At 37.1% G+C, this 17,653-nt stretch overlaps 1 protein-coding gene across 3 annotated transcripts in view; it reads right to left on the reverse strand.

The window, feature by feature from the left end:
* Pdhx (pyruvate dehydrogenase complex component X) overlaps positions 1-17,575 on the reverse strand; it is a 62,477-nt gene extending 44,902 nt beyond the window's left edge. The window contains exons 1-2 of one of the 3 annotated variants that reach the window (XM_010612599.3): positions 17,357-17,575; positions 4,252-4,332 (exon numbers count right to left, since the gene is read on the reverse strand). In XM_010612599.3, the coding sequence (XP_010610901.1) occupies positions 4,252-4,332; positions 17,357-17,516 (241 nt within the window). In that variant the 5' untranslated portion in view covers positions 17,517-17,575. The remainder of the gene's footprint in view (positions 1-4,251; positions 4,333-17,356) is intronic. The other 2 variants (XM_010612600.3, XM_010612597.3) reach the window with 2 other exon arrangements.
* Positions 17,576-17,653: the final 78 nt, after the last annotated feature.

Consider the following 17,653-nt stretch of genomic DNA (forward strand, 5'->3'; position numbering starts at 1 on the left):
TGTACTTAATACAGAAACAGCCAAAGCTCTATAATTTATTAAGGAAAAGAAACCTAAAATTAGATTAAAATTGATTATATTATTCATAAAGATCAAACTTTCTTTGATGCTAATAATTGTTTTATTACTTACTTTCTATCGAAGCCTAGCCAATTGTTCAAAGTGCTGCCTAGAGAAGCACTAACTCTTTCTGGTATGGAACTCTAAATTCTAGAAAACTCTGCCACTTTTTCTTTGACTATTATCTCTTCTTCATCTCCTCATTTTGGATTACTGGATGATTCCTGTTTTCTCCTTCCCGTGTTAACTTCCCTTTCATATGTTCCCCACTGCTTTCTCCCTCAGTGCTGCTTGCAAGCTAATTCCTTCAGGGTATTCTTCAGGTCACAAATTCTTTGTTCAGTCATGTCTAATCACACTTCCACCCAACCTTAAATGTTGTCTTTTCAGAGACAATATTTTTTCATTACTAGCAGTCCCATTTGTCTTGTTTTAAAGTTGCCTAGACATTCTGTATAGTGTCTGGTTTTCTCATTACATTTTTATTTATCAAGTAATTCCCTAGGGGAAGTTCTGGTAGGTCTAGTCACTGCTTGCTATGCCTATTGACATTTGTTCCTAAGAGACTGTTTCTGGGTGCATTATTAAGTTAGTCTGGGATTACGACTCTTGGTAAGTGGGACTTTATTTGGGCTTGGATTAGGAGCTTGGATCCATGTGGCTTGGATTAGGAGCTATGCCCTTCCAGAATAATGGCTTCTTCCAGGTAACCCAGGGGAATTATCAGTCCAGGGCTATTTTACTTCTACCTGTGGATTCTCAGATAATGGACATACTATAAATTTGAACTCAAAAGCCTGATGAGGAAAAGTCCACAAGAGAAAATTTTCAAAGGAATAGGCATTATTATTCTACATAGATCCAAAGTGTTAAAAAAAAAAAAAGTGTTTGTTATTATGCGGCACGGAATTCCATGCATATGCTTATGACTCTCAAATTTCTTATCTTCAAGTCAGACTTCACTCCTTAACTTCAACAACCAACTAGACATCTTCCCTCGAATGTCTATTTAATAAGCATCTCAAATTTCACCACAACCAAAGCTGAACCTAATTCTTTATTTCCCTTTCTCTGTCTCTACCGTTCCAACCCCTCTAATTAATCCTCAGTTCCCCATTTCAGCAGGCCCAGCCATCCAGCTCAGGCTGAATGGTGAATGTGGCTTTACTTCCCATTCACGGGTCCAGGTGCCGCTGACACTTGGAGATTCCCCTTTTCTGCATTTAAGTGCAACTTAATTTAAAGGACTTCTTGAATAATATGATATCCAGTAGAGATGAGAAGTCTTACCCTTCTGCTACTGATGACCTTAATGACTAGAAGTCCTCAGTTTTGGTTTTTCAAATGAAAGGATGCAAAGAAGGCTACTTAAACTGAATATAGCTAGGCCTTGATAGCCTACTCTCGGGTCTGTTCCATTTAATCCAATGTTACTAACAGGGGTCGGGAAAGCATGAGTAAGACACTTCCTGCCTGTATCTTGGCTCTAGGATAAGACCTTCACAGACCGAACTGAAAAGTCAACACTGGCGTTCTAGATCCTTCTCGTGCACTATGCTCTCAATGCAGCTGGAACTACCTGCAGTTGTCATAGTTTGTCTCATGACATCCTCCTTCAAAGACTGTGTCCATAATATTTACATTACTTGGAATGACCTTCTTTCTGGCTCTTTTGAAAGGCCCATTTATTCTACAAAGATCAACTCAAATACTACCTCATTTGTGTGGCTGTCCCATTGGGCAGCTTATACCATCAGTGCTACAAATGGATCTAACCACTTCTTTCAGTCCTTTGACTAATACAATTAATTTTTAAAAAACAACTGATGGGATAGTCATGTATGTACCACCAGTGGTTGAAGCTGTCCAGCAGCAAGACATATGAATTATGACCCCATGGTAAATGTGTAGGTAACATTAACATCCAAATTTTTCTGTGCTTATAAAATGCTAGGGAAAAGACAAGTATGGTAGGCAGTACATGCCTATAATCCTAGCACTCTGAGAGGCTGAGGTAAGAGGATCCCATATTCTAGCCTGAGCAACTTATTAACTTAGTGACACCCTATCTCAAAATAAAAAGTGCTGAGAGTTCAGCTCAGTGGGAAGGTACTGATTTCAATCCCTGATACCAGGGGAAGGAAAAAAAAGCTGAGTAAAGAGTAGTTTCTATCTCAAATTATATCCCCAAGACAGTATGTACAACTTTTTAAAATATATTACAAAAATTTCAAATATACACAAAAGTAGATGAGGAAAGGTAATATATCCATATAGGAAAGAGAGGAAAAAAAACGCTTGAGTCTTTTCATTTATTACCAGTTTTCAAAGTGAGTTAAATTTCCTGGCATTCTCCAAAGCTGACCACTTATTAATAGTCTGTTTTTCTTTAGTATTATTGTGAACTTAAGGCGTAAATATACTTAATGTATATTTCAAACACTAGTTATTATCCTTATTGGTCCTGAAACGGTCCTACCTTCAGCTCCTAAGTCCTGTAAGATGCCTTTGGGAATTTCTGCTACCTTCCTTCCTTTCTGAGCTGACAAGGTACTCCAAGCTAATATGCAGGCTCAAGACCTGGAAGTAGCCAGTCTTCCCAGAGCCTTCCTCCACTTTAGTGGGAACTGGTGTACTTTGATACTACAGTATGGACAGCAGGTATTCACTACCACTAGATTGGTCCTTCTTTCCAGACACTGCCAGGGAAAGACAGAAAAAACTGCCATCAAAGAGTCTTTCGTTAACCTCAGCTATCTTTTATTTGTTTCTCCTTTAAACTACACCAGTAGTCCAGGTTTCAATGATATCTCAACCCCTCATTTGTTTTACTCCATAATACAAATAAAAGACTTAGCTTAACATTACCAAAATAACCACCATTATATGATTACTGTAATAATCATTTTCATTATTTTGTTGTTGTTGAGGGACCTACTTTGTCCTTCAGTTACAACCTACTACAAATATATAGTCAAGTTAACTAACATTTGAAATAGAAACCTTCCCAGATCCCTGGAAGTAGAGTTTCTGGGACAAAGGTGAACAAAAATTTAATATTTTCTAGATAGTATCATTTCCCCCCGCAAGGTTTATACTATTTCGCATTTCTTCTAGCGATATTTCAGAGTGCCTACTTCCCTCCACAGCCACACCAACAACAGAAGAATTTGTCAAACTTTTAATTTGTGTCATATGATCGTAAGAAATATCTCAGTGTGGTATTTTGCATGATTCTAGTACCATCAGTATATACAAAAGGTAAGCATCCCTTTCTTTGTATAAGAGCTATTTACCATTTTTCTGTAAACTATCTGTTCATTTATCTTCCCAGTATTTCTAATAGTCTTATTCTTATAAACTACAAATACTCTTTCAATTTGTCATTTTCAGCTACAGAAAAGTTATTATATTTATTACCAAATTTATCAATCTTCCCCTAATTGTATCTACATTCTGAGTTATATAATGTTCATTCTACTTCCAGATTCAGTAAAATTCATCAAATTTTTACCAGTATTTATAGTATATGGTTTTGTTTTTGGGTTGTCAAGTATCTAATTCATGTGTAATTTATCCTTGGCATTACAGAAACAACAAATCTAGTATTGTCTTCATTAAACACTAAAATCCATGTGCATCTACTTCTCATTTTCTACGCAGTTTCATTAGTCTGTCTTTTAAAGCACCAATCTCAGTTTTAATTTTAGAGCCTTAATATTATGTCTCAATAACTAATGGCTACCAGCCTCTCCTCTACTGTCCTTCCTTTAGGGGCACCCTTCATTATGCTTAGTCGTTTGCTCTTTCCAATGAAATTTATAATCAAATTGCTCAGCTCCAAGAAAACACACACACACAGAAACACACACATACACACACATACTTGATAGTTATAAACTAAGGAATTACATTGATGATGCTGAAAGTAAAAGCTAGAAAGACTAAAATTTGGAAGAAAAAGCCCTTCAAATATTGTACCATACTGACCTTGTTAAAAGAGATACAGGGCAAACCCAGAAAACTTTGTTCCATTAACATAGGACATTTTTATTCAAACAAGTTCACATTAACTATCAAAGAAATACAATTTATTTTATTTATATCATGCATTTTACAATATAACACATTAAAAAAGTGAAAATGGTCAAATAACAAAGCACAAAAAACATCAGTAATGTACTTGCTCACCTTCCTTTTTTAACCACTTCACAATGTTTCCTTCTTCCATTGTAGGAGACAGTGATGGCATTAGTATCTTAATAGGATCAACTGAAATTGAAAAAAGAAAAGGTTAGACACACACACATACACACACACACACACACACACACGAAGAGTAGCTCATAGAGCATCAATATTAGTACAACTAAGCGTCCAGTAAATGCTACAGAGGAATTAAAATGTCCGCTTTGTTTTTAACAAAACTCTTTTTTGGAATACTTTCAGCTTGTTTTTTGTGGTTCCCCAATCTTCTATGCATAGTTTGATGCTAAGTGCAACAAGTTAAAAAAAAAATCAGAAAAAGAAAATCTGATTTAGATTTGTCTCCTCCTTTCCTGCTTGTCTCTCCAAAAAATATTTCGATAAAATGACCCAAAGAAAAGACAAATAAGAAACCAAGAAGAACAAAACAGGGTTCTCATGACCTATAGCAGAATAATCAAGATCTGAGTTTAAGAAACTGTTTTTATTTTCTTGTATATTATACTATGCAATATTCAAAAATTCCTGTGAGTACATATGAAAGGACAAGTTTGCTTTGTCAAAGATATTCAAGCAAGAGGACACGAGGGGTTTAAATGATACCAGATTTTGCTCCCTCAACTGGGGATCCGAAAAGGCAGGTATCACCTCAACCTTGAGATTTCTCAATGAAACATTACTACTCTTTCCTTTCCTCCAAAGGAGACATTATATATCTCTACAGCTGGGCTTCCCAATTGTCATCCACAGTCTAGGACTAATTCAAACAGCTCCCAGCTTTTAGATTACAATTTATATAAAGTTTATACTCATAAAATACCATGGCAACAAATCGCATTGTCTGACGTCTTTTCAGAACCTGTTCTCTCCTCAACTTACTCAACTTTCAAGACCCAAACAAGTAAGACACTGTAGCATAGCTAATCTATTTAAAAGGCAGAAAATGACAGAATGGAGTTTCTTTTTTGTCTGTTAGTATTTTAAGGCTAAGAATATGATAATTTAACACTAATGTTAAATGAGGTTAAAGATTTCCTTGGGGAAACTGAACCAATTTTACTGTAATTTGAAATGGAGAACTCCTATGACTTCATATTAAAGGCACTTCTATTCCTTTTAAATATAGTACACACAGTTAGAAGAAAGCTCCTGTCCACTCTGCACTTTCCCTTCACTCCTTTCTAAAAGCCTGGAGAAAAGCGTATGTACCTGCCTCAGCTGTCTTCAATTTCTAAGAACTTCCTTCCATCTACAGGAAGCCTGCAGGCATTTTTCTCAGCTTCTATGAACTGGGCATCAATTAACCTGTCTTTCAAAGGCAGACTGACACACAGTCCACTTTTCTCTATTCTTTCCATCAGGGGCTCCTGAGTGTGAAGCACCAATTCACTTATGTGAGCTTTCTTTGTATACACAAACTCTGCCGACACAAAAAGCCCAGAGCCCAAATCCGAGGCTTGCTGGGGAGCTCACCAATAGTTACGTTCTAGGTTACCTTCAACCTAACCAGCATTAGGACAGCACCCAGCCAGCCTCTCTCAAGTGTTCCTCACAAATATGGAACATGAATCACAGGCTATTTGCAGTCTACTTTCCCAGAAACTCAAACACAGTCAACCAGACATACTATCTCCACGTATGCATTTTTAATACAGCTAATAAAACATTCAAGCAAAACCTTTCCCTACCTTGAATGTATAGAATTCTAGTATGAAGAAACCTTTGAGGGGGTATAGAATGTATAGAATTCTAGTATGAAGAAACCAAATCCCCGGCCCAAGAAACCACCTTTCACTACTGACAATGAATAATTCAAATGAAGAAGAGAACAGACAATCTTTAATAATATATATTAGAAACATGAAAGGAAAAATAGCTATAGTGAGTCTCCCATCTCCTAATGTACTATTAAAACATGTCACTACTTCAGAAAAGAATACACAGGCCATCCAACTCCTGTCTACTATGACTCTCAACAATCATCACTGCAACAATTTTAATTGTCAAGATACCTCTAGTTGGATGGTATATCACAATTAGATTATAGCTTTAAAAATGTTTGCATTTTCCTTAGTAAAATAAATTCTTGGCTAAAATAGGCACATTAAGTAAGACATTAGATGGTACAAAATAACAAACTACTATGTATAATGTCAATGTATCAGTGTACTACTGGAAGACCAAATTCTTGAGTGAACTACAATTTTAAAAATGAGCTTAGGGAAAACACACACACACACACACACACACACACACACACACACACACACAAAACTGTAACATTAGTGATGCAACTCCAAATTCAAACCATAATAATCTTATATTTGAAAATTTAATACTTTTTCTTAAAAAGAGCACAAAGGTTAACATAGAAAACATTTTGATATAATAAAATGATCTTTCAATTGTCAAGACTATGCTATGTGCCTATTACTGGGCTGGAAAACTTAGTGACTTGTCAAGACCTATTCTCAAAAAATAATAATGGCAAGAGGGATAGGGTGCAGCTCAGTGCAAAGGCCCTGGGTTCAATTCCCAGTATCCCCACACACACAAAAGAAGTAGAACCACCTCAACTCTCAAAACTTACTTTTCAAAAAAAATTCATAGTGACAAAGTGATTCATCGTGACATAGTGAATCTTATTTTTTTTTTAAGGCAAAAAGATCCCTACCTTCTAGAAAGTATCATGGCAGAAGCCAGCCTCTTTTTGAAAAGCACAGCTTTGAAAAAGAAGTTATAATATCTTGCTTCTATCAGAAAGTTCAAGCTGGGGATTATGACATTTCATAATTATATACATATACTATCAGAGTTCTACTTCAAAGCAGCAAAATAAATGGACCACAGTGATTCTGCAGTACATCCAGATTCTAATTTATGATAAATACTAAATCAATTCTCTCAAAACAAAATCTCTCTTCAATATTTTTATACTTCGGTTAAGCTGCCATGATACAATTCATATTTATTTTATGATTCTATCTAATATTATCTTTCACCTAAGAGACCCTCACATTTCCATTAGTCCCCACATTAACCACTGTATTGTGAAACTCTGCATTTATTAAGCATTATTTTTCAAATCACAACATCAAGAACCTCAAAATTTTTCAGATCTTAAAAAGAAAAAAAACATAATCATCCTTCATATAGTCACCCTTCATGGATGAATTCAAATAGCTTCTGAGAATAATGATAATAAAGTATAAAAATTCTGTAATAGATCACTATCCTTACTCTGAAATGAAGGTGACAAAAAACAAAGAAAGATATTTTTGACATCTCCATCACTCATACTCTCGCTCGACTGATTATTCTGACTTATTATGGAGACAAAAATGGGTAATATGTCCTGCGCTTACTCTAACCAATCTATCCTCAGGCCTTCATGCTAGAAAAACAACTTCAAAACTGAGAATTTATTAATAACAGTACATATTTCATTCTAGTATATCCTCTTTGGATTGGAACATTATATGCATCTTTTCAAAAAGTGTTTCTAATGGGAAAGTAATTATATAATCACAAAATCAGCTTTCAGTAACAGTGCTGCACATAATCATTATCTGCCCTTTATGGTTGCTATCAACTCTTAAGATAGTGTGAGCTTTTTTAGAATCCCTGGAATGGAATTTTAATCTATACCTGTATAATGTAATTTTCATTAGAAATTAATTACAGCCTCCCTCTTCATTCTAATAAGCAGTGAATTCCAACATTACCCTTTCAAACTCAAGGTCTTGAAGTGTACAGTCTTTCCTACTAATGTCAGTGCCCCAGCTACATGAACGAACAAAGAACTAGAATAAAGCACGTGTAAATTTTACAGGATACTTCAGTTAACACTCAAAAATATGCAAAATTTAGTTTTAATTCTTCTGTAGTAACGTGTTCTGTCTCTTTTTACAAAGCTAACAAATTATACGTAATTTACTTGTAAAGTATGCTGTTCTGCAAATTATAAAAAAATGTTAAGGTAACTATGGTAATATATATTTCTAGTAGTCTATATTTAAGCACACTAATTTTAAAAGTTAAAAATCTGACAAATCATTAGAACTGTCATAATCTCTTAATTTCTTTTTGCCTCAACAGAATACGATCAATTACAACTGCTTGTACACTGTGCTGCTTTACCTGCCGTCTCAGTAATCAATCCCTGAATTTTGCATAGTTTCTCTAAGCAACTTCTGTATTTTTTTGAACATGCTCTTCCAATTTTCCTCCAGCATAATTCTGCCTTTTAACTTCAAATATGACACAGTAATCTAATTCTAATTTGTTCCCTAAAGAATTTTTTTTAATCCTAAGAACAAAATGCTATTAAAGATTTAAATTGATGACACATACATGAATTCTAAAAGGTCTCCATATTAAAGAAGAAATTAATATAAGCAAACTCTAAAAATATAAATGCAGAACAAATTGCTTTATGGTTATAATATGAAGCAGGTCTAACCTCCATTACTCTGACTAAATTAATTAAAGAAATTCAGCAGCTTACATATGGTATAGCTTAAGTGTCATGCTCTCTAGTCCATTTATAGAACTATAATCCAAGCACACAAAAATTAGAAAGGTAGAAAAATGAAGAAATAAATTACCCAGAAAATTCTTAGTGAGGCTTCCTGTCCCTAACATTAATTTGCTTATCCTCTACTAGAACATTCATTTAATTACCTCTCATTCTGCCGCCAGAACTCACTAAATAAACTGAACCCTTAAAACTGCTGTTCAAATAAAACAATTCTGCCATCTGCAGGCTGGATGGAATAAGGCAGAATGAAGCAAGTAATTTAAAAATCAACACCAAGGCACAGAATATAAAAATTGTAAATTTGAATAAAGACACTAAGGATTTATTACTATGAATGCTTGTAATATAAATTTTCTTTGTTCAAAATTATCTTGGTGCAATACTGGTATAAACAGACTGAACAGTATAACATGGCTGAAATAGAAATAAATACACAACAGGTTGTGTGAAAGGTGCATTTACAGGTCTTGCTTGGCACATCAAGGAACATACACATAAAAGATAACCCTCAATCTGTATGTGGTATAGTCCAATTTTGATACGGCCAATTTACACATACACAAAGACTAAAAGACATACTCCATAGTGACAGTAGTAGTTATTTGCAGCTAGTGCTATTACAGGTGCTTTTTATTTTATATAAAATAATTTTCTATAATATGTTTATTCAGTTTCTCTCCCTCCTCAAAACTTAACCTAAAACTAGGTTAAAAGTTTTGTTATTTTTAAACAGCAACCAATGAAGACACGGAGAAGGATTAATGACATGCAATTCTTTTGGAACGAGAAAAGTAAATAGATGAGTAAGTGAACAAAGACTATGCCCTGGAAAGCTGAACCGTAAACCAGGCAGGATTTGGGTGACCAGCGAATCAGTTTGGTACATGGCATGGATCCCTACCTCCAGTGCTCATTCAGTAGCAAATTAGAGCTCTTTCTGGAAACGGAAAGGGGACCTCTGGAAAGGGGTTCAAGCTACCCGGCCACATATAAAACCACAAAATTAAATTAACCAAAAACGTAGCTGATAATACTGACATTAGAGAAAATGGTGAAAACACTATGAGGTGGTGTGGGACACAATTGCAGAAGTTACACAGAAAACCAAACAAAAAAAGTTTAAAAGCAGTGATTCCTGTAGCAAAAGCTAAAAGGTAACAAGCAAAATGAGACAACATATGACAATGCTCAGTTGTACAGAGTATTTGTTTAGTAAAAATAATGAGTATGAATTTAACAAAGAATTACAAATGATTACACTGGCTAGGGAAAACATCAATAGAGAAAGTCTAAAATACAAATAAGGAGGTGAGCCAATGCCAGAAGAAAGGTCAGAGGTAGAACTTGCTGCTTCTGAGAGAGAACACTGGAGAAATGGAGAGAGAAGGTGCAGAGACTCACTGTATGGTCATAAGCCTTCGAGAATTATTAGGCTACTTAAAATATATACAGATATTACAGTGCTAAAATGATAGCTTATCATTTAATAAATATATAACTGTTAACAAATTATTTAATTAATTTTTAAAACTTAAGGAGAAGCAGGATACCATAGTTATTTTGAGAGCAGGTATTGGGGCTACAAATTTCAAATTGCCTTGGTTCAAGCTACAAATCTACCCCTACAAATTACTTCATCCTTCTGTGTCTCAATTTCCTCTTCTGTGAAATGGCAACTGGTACAGGAAAATAAAAATAACTCCTGCAACATCTTTACAGGGGGGCCCGACAAAGAGTAAACCTCAAAAATGTTAACTATTCCTGATAGACATTATAGAAACAATTAAGAGGATGGACTCCAAAGGCGGCCAGATAGTTGGCCACATGTATCACAGTGTTGTGTATTGCAGATGATCACAGTTCCTTCCGGCGGTGAGTGGTGGATTCACAGGTTTCCTTCACCTTCCTAGCGTAAACTTGAAGTTCCTTCCTATCCTCTCCTTTATCCAGCCTTGTTCTCAAGGCTGAAGCGCACTAACTCGTGATCTCTATACTAGCTGTGGTTCACATTTTAAAACTCTCATTAAAATAAATGGCAAACGTTTTATCATTAGTGCAGTCTTACTATTCAAAATCAGAGTTAAAAGCCAAATTAGGAGTCTGACTAAATGCCTAAAGTAATGAGCCTTCAAATTTTAAGTGTGAAGTGAAGACCTTGAGATCACCTCTGTTTAAGTCTGGCCTAAACCTCACAAGGAGGGAGAAATGGAAGGGCTTACAGCTAGAGATTTGCATTTCTGAAAGACCATTTCATGGCACAAGAGTAGAATGGAGGAAGAAAAAGACAAAAGATCTGTTTGTTCATCTCTGTGTTATTTATTTTACAAATATTTATTCAGCACCTACCAACCAGGCAGCTGCAAGTTAGGCATTCTTCTAGGGGCTGAATATATAAAAAAATGAAAAACAGGTAAAATCCCTAGTCTCGTAGACCTTCCATTCTAAAGTAGAGAGACAGAATAAACTAAGAAAAGCTGAGCTGAATGAAGGAAGAGTCCTCTAAAGAGAAGTAACAGCGAGCACAAATGAATGAGTACCATATTCTTGTCAAATCCAAAGCACAACAAGCAAGCAAATATGCAGGAGTGGAATGAGGGAAAAGGGCCTTGGGAGGAGTGGAGGCCAGAGAAGTGAAGGGCGTTCATTTCACACTGGGCTCGGTACACCCCGACCATGAGGAATTCCAATTTTATTTTGAATATAATGGGAAGCCCTTGGAGGAGTTCTGCAGGAGAGTGAAATGATCTGACATACAATTTAAAAGCAGCACTGTGAAAACTGGTCAGGAAGAAATACCCTAAACTCACTCTAGTAGTCTCCTTTCAGTCTCCTGTCTGCTGCCCATAAGGTGAACCACACTAGAGGCCAAGTGCAAGTAGTTCAAACCGCAGGGAAGGAAGTTCAAAAGGAAGATTACCCCCCACCCATGTGACTCATCCCCATCCGTCATTATTCTTTGTTTCTACCTCAGTTTGAACACTTACAGCAGCAAGCACTGTACTGTGGACACATGTGGCAAGACCATGTCGGGGCAAAGACAGTGGTGAGGACATCTACTGGGACACCCCTACAGTAATCTAGATTAGCAATGGTGGCAGCTTGGACCAGTGTGGTAGGCAGTGCTTGGGTTACATAAAATAAAGATAACAGGAATCACTAACAGACTGGATATGGAATACAAAGAAAGGGGCAAAACATAGCTCTACTTAGTAGCACAAGGAAAGAATGAAAAGCAGAAAGAAGGTGGGGGATGCAGCTTAGTGGTAGGGAAGGGAGCAGCTCTGAGTTTAATACTTAGCACAGGGCAGGGGTAAGGAGTGGGAAGCAAATTTAGAAGTCACAGCTCCAAAGAGAAAACCTTTCTTCCTATAAAATGTGCCCAAGCGGTCTTACAAACTGCAGAGTTGATTCCTCAGCTATTCAAGTGAAAGAAAACTCATTTACAATCAGGCCAGTTAAAAAGATCCTATTTTCTTGCAGTCACCGAAATATATGTATCTACTAATCATTCATTTATATGTGAAAATTATATATTAAAATGCATCTTTTTTGTTCTCAGAGCTGTAAATATCCTTGTAAAAAAGCATAACTATTTTCTGTAGGAAATGGACAAAATGTTTATGGGTAGACTTGAGACTAGATGGTATTTATGGGTAAATTATAGGAGAATTTTAATCCCTTGGAATCATACACAATTTCGCATGTATATTCTTTTCTAAAAAAGTGATGAAACTTTTCTCCAGTTTTTAAATGGACTTGTGCCCCTTTAAAAGCCAGAGTGAGTAAATGCCTCAGCAAATTGTCCTGAATGCTACATTTGCTGATCCCAATTTTCCCCCAGAAATGTTTCATGTAATAGAATCCCTATCTATAAAGTTACAAAATGCATGAAGTAGATCACTAGCCACGATACATGTACTGCCTACCCTCCAAAATCACCATACACGCTATCTTGTTCAGGGGATCTTGATTCTTTCCTGCACCTTCACAAAGTATCCAAGGGCACATTTGAAAGGAGGCCAGCTGGAACTGTTAAGTAGGTCACCACTCTGGAAAATACTTCCTCTGAATGAAATAATACCAACACTTCATTTCAGCTGTAAATTATTAAACTGTAAGACTAAAATCCTGCATGAGGCTTTTATTTTGCAATTCTGGAACACGGACAAAAAGAAATCATTACTTATAAGTCTGGCAAAAGAAATAAATACACACATTTGGGGAATTTACACATTTTGCTATAAAAAAATAAAGATAACAATCAGAAGGAATCTTTAAGAGAGTATTATTGTAGCTGAGTGTGGTGGCACACACCTGTAACCCCAACACTGTGCATGTGGGGCAGGAGGATCATAAGTTCCAGCCCAGCCTGGGCAAGTCAGTAACTCAGCAAGACCATGTCTCAAAAATAAAACATTAAAAATGAGTTAATGATGTAGCTCTCAGTGTAAAGGCCCCGGGTTCAATCCCCAGTAACAAAGGGGTAGAGAGGGAAGCATATTATCTTAGAAACTTAAAAATAGCAAAAAATTAACTTACATTCTAATTCTATTAGTCCTGCTTCCCTATATATGCTCTAGAATTTTATTAAATTGTGGTAAAATGATAGTCATATCACAACTGTCCCTGAAATAGTATTTCACAATGTAGTTACTACCAAAACGTGTCTCATTTCATAAAATGCAAAAAGTACAGGTGTTCACTTAGGATATACAAATGGTAAGTAAAACTTCAGCATGCTGACACTGTTCTGCTATGATCAAGCAGTCACTTGACACTGAAACAGACCGTGCTTAAGTTAACAGGATTTGGGGTCGGGAAGACATCTGTCGAAAATGGAACTCTATCACCAGAGCATCTACTGAGTTAATTCACATAAAGTGACTGGAAGAGTGCATGCTACATGGTAAATTCTCAATGAATGCTTTTTATTTCCAAACCCACTCTCTCAAATTATTTCTTGATATCAGAGGCCCACTTTTGCTGAACTACGAATTCTCCTTGTGAGCGTGTGCTCGTGGTTAGTGACTCCAACACTGAATTCCTTGATTAATCAAAGTTAATCATTTGTCACACCAGTAAAGTGAAGCTAGTGACTGGCAAAAAGGGCAAAAAAAAAAAGGGTGCAAGAGCCACTTGCAGCTCCACCGCATCTTCCGCTCTACATGGCGGGACCTCGGCCCAGAGCCCCGTCCCGCCTTCTGTGCACCAGAAAGGGTATAATCTAATTTTAAATTTTCAAGAGAAGACAAAAATATGAACCTTTTTTGTAAAGTTTTCTAGATTTTAAATGTTATCAATAAATTTAATTTTCTTCTAAAACAAAGTGAGTCAGCCCAATGGTTGTCAAATTGAACTACTAACGGTATAGACCTTAGAGTCTTTTAAAAGCTTCCTGTATTTCTCCTTCCTAGATATGTTTAATACCTATAATATGCAAGGCCAATACAGTAATTATATATTAGGCAAATCACTGTCAAAATCGAACCATTTATTTTTCTATTTGCATAGGATTTTAAATTCAATGTTATTCCTCAGAGACACCCTAAGGCCAATGTATTATTAATTAACATTTTATTAAAATTCCAAATCACGCCATCTACTCTGAAAGGGCAGCAACACAAACTTCAAAGTTACCTGCCTAGAGTAGGTTGAAAAAAAATTTACAAATGTGAAGTCAGATTGGTAAGTACCATATATGACCTCTGGGCTTTTGGTTTTGTTATTCCCTCAGTCTGGAAGAGTTGCCATTTCGTCCTCTGTGTAGTATTGTACTTCCTTATCATCCTCAACACTTTCCCACTTGCTTGAGCCACAGATGTTACATGCATGACTGTCCCATCGGGCATCCAATGGCCCCATAGTAAATGTGTTAATCCTGACAGCTTACTGTACACACTACTGATACCGAGCCTTTATTGTTATCTCCCAAGCAGGCTACAAATATCTTAAAGGTAAGGCCTATATCAACTTTAGGATCATAAGAGCTAAATATGACCAGACGGGCCATATGGCAGAATCCAGAGAATCTGTTCTAGTCAGAAGACAAACAGGCTATCATGTGCCCGGCATATAATAGATGCTCATTAATTTACTCAAATAACATCACACAAGCGAGGATTCGATAGGCTCTGCCTTCTCAATAAGTGTTTTAGCTGAAAGAAAAAAAAAACTAAGATTTTTAAAAACATAAACAAATACACATATACTTTTAGTTCACCAATAGCATAGCTGTACGATTTAACTTCTCTGACCTTAATCTCTCTGAGCCTCAGTATTTTTATCCAATGAAGTACTGATAATGCCAAATATACTACTAGGTTGTGAGAAATGAATAAAGTTCTAGAAAGTGCTAAACATTTGGCATATGACATATAGTTCATAAAAATGCTACCAACAAACACTTTTTAAAGAAACCAAAACTTCAAGGGTTCTTCCAAATAACCCTTATCCCCGGCCCACCGAATAACACTTTTAAATCCTATATAGAAATATGAAAGAGAAAATCATTTAGCATACTTAATTCATAGAGCCTACAGTTAACCAAACAGCTGCTTAGTTTTATTAGACTACAATTTCCACCTAGCTCAGAGAAAAACTGGATATACATAAAGAAAAAAGAATACCATTGTATATTCATGTTTTGTAAAACACACAGTTCAAGGACTGCCATGTGTATCCAGAATGGCAAAACGAAAACCTCTAGGTGAAAGTTACAAGAAAAAATTTGGCTCAGTGTTATGAAAAAACAATCTAAACTTTCCAAATAACTTAAGAGCTGGCTGTCCAACAACACAGCTTTACATGTAGAATAATGACCCCACCACCACCACCCATGGGAGAGGTCTGCATCCCAATATCCAGAACCTGTGAATAGGTTATGTTACATGACCAGAGAGAACTAAGATTGAAGATGGAATTAAGGTAACTAATCAACTTATCTTGAAATGAGAATATCCTAGATTATCCAGCCCAGTATAATAAGAAAGATCCCCTGGAAGACAGAAGGCAGGAGGCAGTAAGGAGAGAGATGTGATGTGATAAATAATGGCCCAGCCCTTGTAGACTTTGAAAATGGGAGGGAGCCATGAGCCAGACTGAGAAAACTTTAGAAGCTGGAAGAGGCAAGAAACAGATTCTCTACTAGAGCTTCCAGAAAAGAACAAAGCCCCTGCTAGATATCACTGTTTTGGTCTTCTGGCCACAAGAACTGTTACTACGGTAAATTTGTGTTATTTTAAGCCACTATTTTGTGGCACCAGATAGGAAAGTAATGCAACTTGCCTTGGGATGTAGTACCCTCTCCTTTAGTCATGATGTTCAGTTAGACAAGTTGCTCAAGGCTATGTCTGCAGCCAGGGGATGAGGAATAGGTTAAAAAATCAAGATACATCAGGCATCAGAAAACCCTTGAAACTTCACGCACATTTTCGTGTGTAACCACATATGCTCTTCTTCGTAAAGAGTCTGGAGCATTCAAAGATTCTCCAAAGGTTCCTTTACAAACAAGGGTATGAATCTCTTGGATTATTTCCAGCGCTGGCATTTAACATTCCCGATTTTCTCACGGGGAGTCTGACAGTGTAGTTCATCAAGCACCAAAACATCAAAACTCACCTAAGGGTGTTTGTAAAATGCAGGTTCCCAAGCTCCTTTTGAAGCAGAATGTCTAGGAGCTGTAGGAAAGTCCAATTTAACAAACTGGGAGATGAAAGAGTGAGACTGCTACACACAGAGCCACCACTCCAAGAAGTAAGTACCAAGAACGATGCCAGGCAGATAACAAGTCACACTAAAAATTGTTGCTTTTATTATCCACCTCCCACCCTCACCTTGATTTCCTACCCAGGCCCAGTGTGCCTGACATACTGACATACTACTGTGCTGTTAATTAAGAAGCATATTTTTTGTGCTCGTATCATTACCAAATGGCAATCTTCTATAACTTAGTATGATTTCTGTACTAAATTTTCATTATTTCAAGCGAACGCTTTACTTGGAACATTCTCCTGGCCCCTACATCTGTGGTGCTGTAAATATTGACAAATTGAGTCTTGGAAATTACGTGTCAATCAAGTGGGACAAACCGACTAGCCTCCAAGATCTTAGATCTTCCAGAAAGGAAGAACTTTGACACTGAATAAAACAATAGTAGCTTTCGAATCCAAGGAACCTTGAGCAGCTTTTCTCACCCAGATATGCTTGACAACATGAAAGGACCCTAAAATGTGATTGTTGTGGGGGCCTGAGAGAAGAGCATTTAAAATGGATCTCTCTTGATGCTTATCAAATAACCCAAATTCCAAGGCAAGGTCACAAAGAAGCCATACAAATCAGGGGGCCAGGGACAGAGTCAAGCTGTTCCAGCTTCCAGGACAGCCCTATGCTGCACGCACGAAGCCAAGTCACTAGATAGCAAGAGAAAGAGCGAAAGTAATATGGGAGACCCAGCACCTCCACACTTAGACGCGGGTCGTCAATCAAGAACGCCCAGGGCCCAGGCCCATTGCTCAGCTACACAGGGAAATTGAGTGAGCCCAGGACACTCACCCCGCAGCCAGTGTGTGCTGTGAAACCATCTCCAGCTAGATCCACGGCCGACAGAGAAACCGACAGAGCCCTCAACCAGCCGCAAGCTTCGCCGGCTGGCCAAGCCCAGGAGATACCGCAGCAGAGACGGGTCACAACCCAGCCTCCAAGAGGCCGCCATCTTCCCGGCCTTCTCCCGAGCTGCCCGCAGCACCGCCTGATCTCCAGTTTCTAGGCCCTCCAAAGCCACGCCTCCTTTCTGGCTTGCCACGCCCCTCGCCTCCCTCCAAACTCGTAGGTCTCACGGAAGAGGTACTT

Source organism: Fukomys damarensis, unplaced genomic scaffold (genome assembly GCF_012274545.1).
Source record: "Fukomys damarensis isolate Sample0158 unplaced genomic scaffold, DMR_v1.0_HiC HiC_scaffold_27, whole genome shotgun sequence".
Taxonomy (NCBI): Eukaryota; Metazoa; Chordata; class Mammalia; order Rodentia; family Bathyergidae; genus Fukomys; species Fukomys damarensis.